Here is an 11,845-nt window from a genome sequence, read left to right as displayed (position 1 = left end):
GGGATACTGACCTTAGTGGTTCAATTCTCTGTGGCGGGAGTCAGTGCAAGCCCTCTCTGCGACTGCTGCAGGCATGGTGCCTGGGATGGACCATCAGCGCCAAGGATCCTCCCCCCCACATGCCTGTATCAGCACAGGGAGCATTTTTCTGCCTTGCAGTGGTTGGGGCTCATGCTGGAGGGGGGGTAGTGCCAGCACACGGCTCACTGCACCAGCTGAGGGGACACAAGAGAATTTCACTCTGCAGCCAGTCCAAACCTCCTCACCTGGCACTGGTGGTGGCTGGTCATACCTGAATATTTCCTCTATGGAGTCAGGTGGTGCTCTGGGAATATTGACTAGATGGGCTTGGGTAAACTGCTCTTGGTGTGCTCTTAATCCCTCTAACATCAGTGTCCTTCACAGACGACATTTAAATGTTGAAGGTTTCTGTGTAGTAAGAGGAGAAGATAGAGGGGAGCAGAGAAAGGGGATTCAGCACTTTTAGCTAGGTTAAAGCTGAGGATGTCAGCACCAGCTCGTACATCTCTGCAGAGGAGTCTGTAGTCCTGCAGATCTGCCTGTGGCAGCCCCTTGGGCCTCTCTGATGGGGTGAGACACAGCTGAATGCTGTGGGACCTTGCTCCTGCTCCTGCTGAGGGCACATCAATCTGGCTGGGAGTAGGAGAAAGACAAAACAGAGCTCCTGGAGACGGCGAATTGACTATGGGACTTCCAGTGTGTGCTTCTCTGCTCACATGCGTACTTTCTCATGTACCTGAAAAGAAGAAGTGAGCAGGGACAGGACCAAGTGAACAGGGAGATGCAAAACCTCAGATTTATTTCTTAGCACATTGTTGACCTGCTGTGGCGTGCTGGGTGAGTGGCCTCTTCGCTTTTCTCACCCACAAGGTTTGGATTCCATGTTGTAGGGCTGGAGCTGCCCTTGCTACACAGCTGTGCAATAAAAAGTGTGGTAAACCTGAAACCATTAGGAACATGACACAAATAAATACTCTGCTTCCACCGACTCTGGTCTGTCCCTGCAGTGAGGAGTTAGCACTAGGCTCTCCTCCCCAGCATCAGCTCCGGAGAGGAGTCCAGAAGCATCAGTCCAGGAGGAAGAGACCCTTTAACCAGTTCTGCTAATAGTCAAATAAAACATCACACAAACTGGATAAACTGCCTCCATCTGCCATCAGCTAGCCCATCTTCAAATGCTACTGGAAACACGGTGAAATGGAAGATACTGGTATCTGCTGGTGATTTACATGATGTCCACTTGTGCATGGCTTGACTTGGGACTACTGTAGTGTCTTGGTACCACACATGTTGCTGGACAGAGTGTTTTGGCTCTTGGTCCACAGAGGCTAAAGAATGAGATCTAGGAATGTGCCCTGGAGGAGTGGCTGAAGCTGGCTCTGGTCCCAGCTGCAGCTGTGTTGCAGTGGGAAGTGCTGGGCAACGGTACTGTGGTTCCAGGAGCTGAGGTCCCACCTGAGGTCCTGGAACACATCTTGTGTGAAACAGTGGGGAGGGAAGGAGGGACGTGGCAGTGCTGACAGCCCTGTGCTGGCAGTTCAGTCCTTTCCATGCTGGTCTACATTGTGGCTCCATCACAGCCTGCAGGGAAAGAAGGGTGGTCGGGAATCCAGTGCCTTTCAGGTGGCTCTTGGGTCCAACGGAAAAAGAGGCTACAAGAACACTGGAGGCTTCATGTATGTGGATTAGACTGAAAATTACTAGTAATTACCATTTAGGGTAATAATATCTGTGAGGTTTACTGAGATGCAGTAGCCTCACCATCACTTGGTCTTTAAATAAAGTTAACACACTTTTCAGAAAAAGATGTTTGTGCTCAGTCAGCATCTGTGGGGCTGTTGGAGATCATCCAGGGTGACGCTCTGGTGCTTACAGGAGCTCAAAGTAGCACTTGTCTCTTCTGGTCTCTAAAAGTCTGCTCTAGGCTGAAGGCACAACCTGTAATATCCTTCCTGGTCCAATTTTGCCCTCAAACAACATTATGTTTTGTGTCTTCTCTTAGCTGTTGAGTGGCACCTGTTGGTGCTAGTCAGACACCCTCTTGCTGTGTTAAACTGGCCTGAATTTCATTTCTGTTCGCTTATGGGAGTAATGGTATTCTTTGCCCGTCTTCCAGTTTATGCCATCAGCATAGCTCCCGTGAACGCCTGGCCAGTACATCCCATTCAAGTTGGAGTAATGGCAGTCATTGTACCACCACGCTCCCTTGTATTCTGTGGCACAGTTAAAGGAGCTCATGTCATTGTCCTGATCTGTTGTTGAAAATGGCATGTCCTTGTGGTATGATAAGGAGTCTCCTGCAGAGAGTACACATTCACAGTTACACAAAAGGGAACCTAAAGTGTCTGTGCACCACTGCAGGGCATCAGTGGGCCTCACTGGTTGCAAGGCAGATTTTATAAATCCTGCTGTTCTCTTGGTTGCCCAGGTTTCCTCCTTGGTCCTGGAGAAAAGGATTATCCTGAGGTCTGCCAGGACTGCTAAAACACATGGAAAACTTGTCTATGCCTGTGAATCAAATGGGCCAGATTCTGCTTGCACTTACATGGGTGTCACTTCTCTTGCACTGCTCAGATTCTCTGCAGACATACTGAGGTCTGGACTGTCGGACAGAGTTGCAGTGTACAGAAACATAAACACATAAACATAGAGCACTGCTGTCTCAGGTGTTGGTTTCACTCATTCCTGCGAAGGGGTATTGAATTTTGCAGAGGATTTGTTTGCTTTTTAAAGAAAAACAAAACATCAGGCATTAAGAGGACGCAGTGCTGACTCTGCAAGTATTGAACAGCAGCCCAGCCCTGGAAATGCCAAACCTCACCAACAAATATTTCATTCTAATGTAACTGAAAGCAGAATTTGGCCCAGATGCTACAGAGCTGTTGGGAAGATTACGTTGGATAAGGTGCTGTTCAGGACCAGGCTCCACATTTGCTGCTAAACCACATGGCTGGGATTGTAGGTAATGCTCTGGGTCAGACTCTGTGGGTGATGGGCGTCCCTGTCCTTCCCTGCACCAGAGGCCACTCGGCACCTGGGCTACCATGGCCAGTTTTTAAAAAAATGAGCCAAAATTTAGATGACAAGGAATTTGCATGATACAGCTTTGCACTATAAATGCAGAACACTTCTGAAATGCTCTAGAAAACAGCCTTTCCCAGTGAGCTGCTGCTAACTTACCAGCGTTTCCACCGAGGAAGTCTCCTAGGACCAGTTTGTATTTCTCAGACTCTCCTAAAACTCTGAATGAAGCATACTTGGCAAAATAGTAGTTGTTTTCAAAGTCTCTCAGGTCAATGCGGAGTTCACAGGGTCCTAGAAGAGAAGGTTGACAGCAGTGGTGCAGGGCTGATGGTGAATATGCACCTGGATTTCAGGATGGAGGGTTTAAGGAGCCCTGAGCTAACTTGAGAAGAGCTTCCACTACTTGAGAGATTATGATTTATTTGAAGTTCCTGCAGAACCTCCTGTACCTTTGATGGTTTTCTTCTGAAGCACCTTTTTGGGTCCAGTGTTGGGTGGTCATGGGCACTAAGAGCTAGACGCCCAGGAGTCCTGCAGACAACTGTGACTCCAAGGCTGTGTGTGAACAAGACGACTGCCATCACAACCAGTCCTAGCAGGAAGATGTGTTGGCCTATCTCCAGGATAGGCCATGCAGCCAGCTCATTGTCTTCCCTGGCTTCTAGTTTTCCTTTTTCAGAGTGAATTCCCTGTGCGCAAAGGGCTGCAAGAGCCTGCATGCTGTTTAGGATCAACTGTTGGGGCTTCAGATGGATAAGTTTAGAGTCCTTTAATGACCAAGTGTGGTACAGGGGTTGGACTGTCAGGTCCCCAGCCCGGGATGGAGGCAGACCTTACCCAGTGAGGTGAGGAAGTGGATGTTGTCATTTCCGAGCCAGAACTCTGTCAGCTGGTTGCCAAAGCCTCGTTTGTATGAGTCCCAATCTCGCAAGAAATTCACTGACCCATCCCAGCGCCTCTGGAAAACCTGCAGGAAAGGAGAGCCTTAGCCCTGCCATGCCCCCTCTGAAAGCATCCGCAGCGCCCGGGTGGCACGGCCCCCTGCAGCATGCTCCCCCTGCATCAGGACACTCGTGCAGGTCTCTGGGTACCGAACCCCAGGGGAATCCCTTGCTCACAGATCTCCTCCGTCTGTCCTCGAAAATGAGCAGGAAATGATTTGCTGATTTAAGCAGGGAGAGGGTCTGTGGTGCTCAGCCTGCTCCCAGAGACATCTCCCAGGAGAATCTCCTGCACCCATAGGGATTCAGCCAGGCAGGTGAACCTCAGCTGTTCCCTCAGTGTGTATTTTCCTCCCTTTTTGTTTCTATTTTGGTGCAATCTTTTGAAGCCTTAATAAAAGTCACTGTAGGGACATAGAAACCTCCCCCTCCTTATCCTACTCACAATCCATCCTCCGCCATCTGTGTCCATGTCGCAGAAGATGGTGGTGGCATTGCAGCCTTGAGGGTAGATGGTGTACCAGCCACTCAGGATCTTCCCTTTAGCCAACAGCTCTTGGCAGTTCCTGGCTTCTGTGCAAATCAGGGAAACGGATCAAGTGGAAAGAGTTATAACGTGCTCACTGCGCCCAGGGAGCACATCAGCCTCATGCCCTAAGCCGGAGACTTTGATGCCTTCAGCCTCCCAGCTGGCTCTTTGCGCTGCAGGACTGTGGCGCACTCCAACTGGGAGCCAAACCCTGGTGCAGTTTCTGAGTCCATATGTCACAGGGAAGATGGGCACCTTCTAAGAGATGGTCTAAGGTGCTCAGAATCCTTTCATCTGCAACGACTCTTTTGGGATCTGGGTCATGGGGCTGCTCTGAGCAGGATGACAAAGTCACGATCCAGGAATTTGTCCAGACTCAGGTACTTATGGAGGGCACAGAGTGTGTATGGGTAGTTGGCAGCAAAGGAGTGGTGACACAGAAAAGCACCTACCTGTGTTACAGAAAACAATGTTCAGATCATCCCCTGTGTTTTGGACAGATGGCACTTTTGAATATATACATATATATTATGTATAAATTTATTTTTAGTCCTAAAAACCACATCTGATGACAGAAGCTCAGATTCACAGATGCCAAAGGATTGACTGGAACAGCCCCTATCAGACATCCCCGCTTATAGATGCATCTTGGGAGATGATCTGAGATGGTGGTGCTGGTGGTGCAGGTGTCTGTGTGTGCTGTATTTGATGAATGGACACACAGCTGTACCAGGATGTCTTACGGGCATGGGTGTCCTTCCTAACAGAGGCATGGCCCTGGACTTGGCCTGTTCCTTATTAGCTGAATGTTTTTACATGCCCAGAAAATGTAAAAGGGCAGAGAAGTGCCTGGGGCAGCAAGAGGCCCATTCAGTTGCATCCCAGTCTCTCTCTTTCAGGTGTTACAGCAGCTCTCATCTGCCTGAGGCTTTGCACGTGATTGTGGACCTATGGCATCCATGTGTAGCCAGAGCAAGTTGTAGCTCTGCTTTGGCTTTAGCTGCTGGAGACACATGGACCAACTAAAGCTTGTTTTCTTTCTTTCTTTCTTTCTTTCTTTCTTTCTTTCTTTCTTTCTTTCTTTCTTTCTTTCTTTCTTTCTTTCTTCCTTTCTTCCTTTCTTCCTTTCTTTCTTCCTTTCTTCCTTCCTTCCTTCCTTCCTTCCTTCCTTCCTTCCTTCCTTCCTTCCTTCCTTCCTTCCTTCCTTCCTTCCTTCCTTCCTTCCTTCCTTCCTTCCTTTTTTCTTTTTTTAATGATTAAGTTATTCTGAGCACTATGACACACATGAACTCTGTGTCTACTGAACATACCAGCATGTCTGTAAAGGTGTTTCTAGTTGTTTCATCTTGGAAACCAGAACACTGAGAATCTCAAAAACTAAGACAGACCTCCTCCAGGACACACAGAGTACATGTGACTCGAGTAATGCTCAGAGGACATGACTTCCCTGGCCTGGCTGGATTACAGAGTAGACACACAGAAGCTGCATGTGGCTGTGAGAAGCAAATTATATTTGTGATATTTCCTTACTCAGTCCTTCAGTGTCACTTTGAATTTGTTTTTATTGCTGCTCTGTCCTGACTTCTGGTGCAGGGAGTCCAGCACCATCTGCTCTGCAAAGCCAATAGTGGCATGAAGGACCTAGGATGACACTCACCCCATATTTCTGGAAAACCAGGCTCTCCTTTCAGTCCTGTTGGACAAACAACACCATCAATTGCTCTTCACCTGCCACACCCTGCCCTCCCCTCCTCCAGCACTTGGCATCATTGCTTTTCAAGACAAATCCTGCTGCACTGGTAGAGGGCTGTGATGTTAAGAGAAGTGTTTAGCTCATCTGCCTACACAACAGAGGCACAGAAAAAACAGGCAGGAGGAGTGACTCAATATACGTTCTGGCCCGGCTGCTCCCAGGGTCCCCAGAGGAGACCCACCAGCCCTTCAAAGGCACATCTGGACAGACCTGGGAGAGCACAGAGCTACAGTGGCAGATGGGAACCCAATTCACAGACTCCTGTAGTTACAGGAGTTATACTTGGCTCTCCAGGATGCCTAGCAGGCACATGAGGTGGCAGCCAGGGGGGTGGGACACATCACAGATGCACAAGGAGCAGCAGCCTTGCCTCTCTTGGGCTGTTGGACTCGGCATGATGCATTTTCCCCTGACATCTGAGTTGGGGCTGGGAGGTCCAAATAGCAAGACTGACATAAGATGTGTCTCTTTTGGACCTGGCTGCTCTGCCTGCTGCTGGCTAGCCCACAGAGTTGGGTACCAACATCTTGTGCCATGGGCTGGGACAGGAGCAGGTGGGGGGAAATGCACCCATGGGAAGGCAGGCTCAAAAGCCCCGAGAAGGGAACGATTGCTACTGGCAGAGGGCTTTAGTCAGTGGTGTGGGAGCAGCTGTGACATCTGGAGCAAATGTGCTGAACTTGCCACCAGATCAGCAGCACTTGGTTGCCAGCTATTACGAGCCAAGCTCCAGTGAGCTCTCTACCCTATTGCTAGTGCTGGTAGAGAGAGGTGTTCCTCTGGCGCTAGCAGTGACTGAGTTTCATCCCAGCCTTTGCCTTTTGCTCAGAGGTCTGCCCCAATCTGGCTGGTCCCTCAGGCTGGGGCGTGTGAAGCCCTGCAGTCTCTGTGGCTGATGGTGCTGGGCAGCAGCCTCAGGTGCCCAAGCTGGGGGCAACCCTTGTGGCTGAACAGCTGGTTTGGGAGCGGGGCTGCTCATACGACCTAAACCAGGGCTGAGCCTATGATGGGGCACAACTGTCACCAAACAGCCCCATCCAGTACCTGGTGGGGTACTTTTATTTCTCTATAGTTGCTCCCACTTGGTCTGTTATTCCAGAACAGCACAGGGTGGAAGTTTAACTAAACCAGCTCACATGACAAATTCAGCACAGCATGATTTACCTTTCAGTCCTGGGAAGTCAGGCTCTCCAGCTGCTCCTGCAAGAGACAAGAGGAAAATGCTCATCACCAATGACTCAATGTGAGTGAATTACTGTGGCTTTCCAAGGTGGCTGCTCCAGTTGCTCCATATGTCCCAAATGTACAAGAGAGGCTGTCAAGTGCTGCAAAGCCACGGCGCTCTGCTGAGTGTCCCAGCTGGTGCTGCCACCCCAGCCTGCTGCTCTCTTGATCAGCAGCATCTGTCCAGAAGAGCAAGACACAGGAGAGAGAGCTGCTGCTCCATCTGCTGGAGTGTATGAGGGATTCACAGCTCCGTCTCAGTGACTTTTTTCGGAGGCTTTCTGTTTTCAGTCAGGCACCTGTGAGATTTTGGGCAAGAGCTGCTTTTTCAGTGGGTTCATCCATGTACTTCTGGGTTTTCAGCTGAAGTCTTGCCTGCTTTTGGCCAGGAAATAGCTACATATTCAGCATGCAAAGGGGCTCTTTTCCCAGCTAATCAGCACACCACTGCTTGCTTCCTGGGTGCCACCTTGTGCTGGGAACTGGTTTCTTTAGAAGAGACACTTTTCTGATGTCTGCAGCACACAGATCCTGCTGAAGACCTTAAGCACAGCTTGGATGGAGTGAAAGCCAATTTCTCAGCAGACATCTTCCTCTTTTTAGCGGCTCATTCCATTGCAAAGAACCCCCTATTCTGTCCTTGCTTCACTCTGTGCCAGCTGTTTCCTGCTGGTTTGATCCCATCCTTCTGGTTAAGTGGGCTACAATGGGATCGTATGCCGAGTCCAAGCCTGGAGGCTGCTGGAAGCACTCAGCATTGTGTCTCTGCATCAGGCCTCCTGGCCAAAGCACCCCAAGCTCCCCAGAGAGGGGGGGCATTTGGGTGGGTTTGTCGTGGAGGCAGGTTAAGGTATGGGTAATGGGGAGAGGTCTGATTTTAGGGGGCTGGTAAGGGTCAGTGGGGAACTTCGAGAAGAAGAGTAGTATCTTCCTCTATGATGTGGTCCCACTCAAGGACACTGTTTCTAGTATTCACCCAATGTGAGATCCATACCCCCAAATTCTGCTTTGCCTATGCTACTTCAGGGCTGTTTCTCAGAGTATGACCAGGTCTACAGTTCATCTCTGTAAGACCCAGTCTCCCAGTGCACGTCCTGAACTTGGGTAGATTTATGGATTAGAGGTGAATATGTTATGCATTACCTTTTGCACCAGGCGGTCCTGCTTTCCCGGGGAATCCCTGGGGTCCCATTTCTCCTGCAATGAAAGACTCAGTTTGTATGTACACATTGGAAGACAACCAGAGGGGAGATGATACAGAAGACCCAGCAGCTGGGTCTTGGCTTTCGCAGAAACAAGGGAGCTGGGTTTTGTTAATTAGATTCTGTCTTGCAACTTATCTTACTTCCTTTCTTCTGTTGAAGCTACACAATACTGCTTCTGCCAGTGCAAGTCCTAATTTGCAGTTCATGTATGAATTGCTGGGGGCTTTGTACATCTTGGAGCCAGTCTATGGATTTTGCTGGGTGGATATGCTCCCTCTGCTGATGTGATTCACGTTCTCTCTGAGATGGCTATGAAAACCCTGCAGGAGCCTCATCTCCCTTGCTTCCTGGGTTAGGGGGTGCCAGTACAGTTCCCAAACTGTTCCCCTCTAGACGTGCAGGACCATTGCAGCCTCCCTCCCACCCAGACTGTTCAATAAAAACTTGGAAAATAAACAGATGCTTTTACTGTAGAAGAAACAAGTGAGTTATGACAGCTCATACCCCAGGACCGCTTCAGACTTGTGACAGAACTCAGGAAAAAAAGGTGACTTCATGTGATCCCATCCTTCTGGATCTCTAGATGGTGTGTTTTCTACTCCTATTCGTATCTCCAGCTGCTCACAGAAGCCAGTGCCAGGCCAGCCTGCTCCAGCCTCATCTTGCCTCCCCTACCCAAAGCAACAAAGGCATCTGGTATCACAGTGTTCATCGCTGGCTTTTGGGGCCTCACCTTTCATTCCTGGGAGACCTGGTTCTCCTTTTGGGCCAGAGGCACCTGGGATCCCTGGGCATCCTTGGAGAATGGCGAGCCGGTCAACATCACTGAGTCCCACTATTCTCACCTCTGAGGAAATGAAAACAGTCTTCATGGAGATTATTAGGGCTCTGAAATGTCTTAGAGAGAAAACCAAACCCTCTGGAGTTGAGGAACAGTGCAAGCAAAAGCAATGAGAATGAGAGTTTGGAGGCGTTGTATGGATTAACAGATGGCATTGAGGATCTCACATATTGCAGGAGCTAGACACTGAATCTCTCTGTCTTTAGGGGAGTTCAGTGGGAGAGGAGGCTGCTGCATATGGCATTACATGTATGACAAATATACCGTAGCTTAACAAAACAAAAACTGAGAGGTGCCCTGAGGGGGTATTGATGGCAGAGTAAGTGACATTGATGGACCTGTGGACAGTAAAGGTTCTACTAAATTTCCTGAAAGTGGGTCAGTTTGAAATCGCCCCTGTCACCTTCTCGAGGAATATAGACAGAAAGCTGTGTTGTGCAGTGTCCCCGGGCTGCCAGGGTGCCTGGCACCCAGCAAGCACTTGACTGATCCTTTGTATTGCTCTGCATCCTTTACAAACTGGGCCAAGGCACCATGAACAAAACCCCTTAACCAGGATGGACAACCTTGACTGGGACAGTTTGTTCCTGGACATCCCACTGGTGAGCTGGGGAGGATTCTACATCTTTGGTTGGAGCCAGCAGTTTTGTAATGTGGCTGCTGAGACTTTAGCCTTCCCCTTACCCTCCTCCCGCTTACAGCTAAATTAAAAAAAAGCATAGAAGGAAAAAAAATCATATTCCCCTCCTCCCCTCCCAGTTCCTTGTGTTCTGGGGGGAGATGAAACAGGCTGTCTCAGCGGAATGGCAGTAGGATTTGTGCCCCACTCACCTGGGCAGGTGTCCTGGGCATCACAAGTAGTCACTGTCAGGCTGAGCAGTACCAGGACGGTTGGGGCTGCCCTCCCCATGGCTGGCAGTGCTCTCCGCTCTCTGTGCAGCTCCTCTCATCCACGTCCCAGGCGCTGTGGTTAGCATTGACCCATCTAAGCCTTTTATATCTAACAAAAAAACCCAGCATAAGCTCCACCTCTGCGCTTGCCTACTGCTTGCTCTCAGGTCTGGTACTCTGGCTGGGTCTCAAGCTGTTTCCCAGATAAGCCACTTTCCAGAAGTCTGATGGGAAAGTTCTTGCCCGCTGCCCCAGCCTGCCTCGCCTCTGTCCTCTGCAAATTTTGGATGCCTTTCCTCTCCCATATTGTATTTCTAGAGGCAATGAACCAGTAAAAACATAGGTTTAGGTAAGTGCAGACAGCTTGCCTCATCCTGCCTGCTAGTGGCCCTTTACAAAGAGCCGAACTTACTGCATAGTTTGGGAAAATGAGGTACTGGAGACAAAAAGCCCAAGGTCAGCTGAGGCCACCGGCAGAAAGCAGCTGCCCACCATGGCTCATGCTCCAATGCTCTGCCTGCCAGGCAGCCCTGCGTCACTTTGCAGCCCTTCAAACAGAGGTTTCAGTTTATACATGATCCATGACTGATACAGAGTTAAAACTCTGTGTTTTCAGGCAAGGTTAGGTGGGCAGAGCATGTTTAATTTCACCTCTCCACCAGCTTTTTTTTTTTTTTTTTTTAATTCTGTCCCTATTCATTGTAATAGTGAGCAGGATTTCTGTTTTGCTTTGCTGTGGCTCTGCTCTTTGCCCTGTGCTCTGCTGGTTTGTGACAGTATTACTAGAGGTCCAAACTGCCTCATCAAGTTTGACCCCCATGTAACCCGCAGACACAGAGCATGTAAAGTTTATGGATTTTAGCAGAGGGCAGAATTAAAGTATTTTTCTCCTTATTGTTGCATCCCAGTTCAGAGGAGCCTGATTTCTTGGAGCCTTTCCCAGCTATCAGGATACTAGACACAGAACATAGCTCCCCCTTAAGCATTCACCTTTATCATGAAGTTCCTCTAACATCCCAAATTCCAATGATACATGACAGCCTACTTTAATGTTAAGCAAATGGGAGAAGGCAGGGGAGAGATAAGTATTTGGTTGTCACTTAAATTCTGTGTCCCCCAAATAGCCCATACATACACACACTCATGTACACATTTTTATACATATTCATATATGCATGCATGTAAAATAATAATTCAGTAGATGTGATTATTGTCATTCCTGAGAACCAATTCTGGCAGCGAACAGACCTCCCCCCCCCCCCCCCCCCCTTTCCTGCCCCTATCTGAAAAAAGTGCCAGAAAATCAGAGGGATTGTGATCAGACTGGTGGCATTCAAGTTTGGGTTTCACTTTACATGGGAAAAAGTATCTCATCCATGGCAAGCACTCTGCATGCACTTCTTGGGGTGAAATGAG

General features: G+C 49.2%; 1 protein-coding gene across 1 annotated transcript; it reads right to left on the bottom strand.

The window, feature by feature from the left end:
* Window positions 1–2,070: 2,070 nt before the first annotated feature.
* LOC309679256 (ficolin-1-like) lies at window positions 2,071–10,448 on the bottom strand (the record flags this gene model as incomplete). Its single annotated transcript, XM_082492534.1, is given in 9 exon segments — window positions 2,071–2,318; window positions 3,202–3,336; window positions 3,883–4,012; window positions 4,432–4,552; window positions 6,169–6,239; window positions 6,243–6,274; window positions 7,433–7,468; window positions 9,431–9,544; window positions 10,370–10,448. Coding segments are annotated over 9 exon segments (966 nt in total).
* Window positions 10,449–11,845: the final 1,397 nt, after the last annotated feature.

The sequence above is a fragment of the Vanellus vanellus genome (genome assembly GCF_965231255.1).
Source record: "Vanellus vanellus genome assembly, chromosome: 18".
Classification (NCBI taxonomy): Eukaryota; Metazoa; Chordata; class Aves; order Charadriiformes; family Charadriidae; genus Vanellus; species Vanellus vanellus.
The sequence above is the reverse complement of the archived record's forward strand: the minus strand, read 5'-3'. Positions and strand labels throughout refer to the sequence as shown.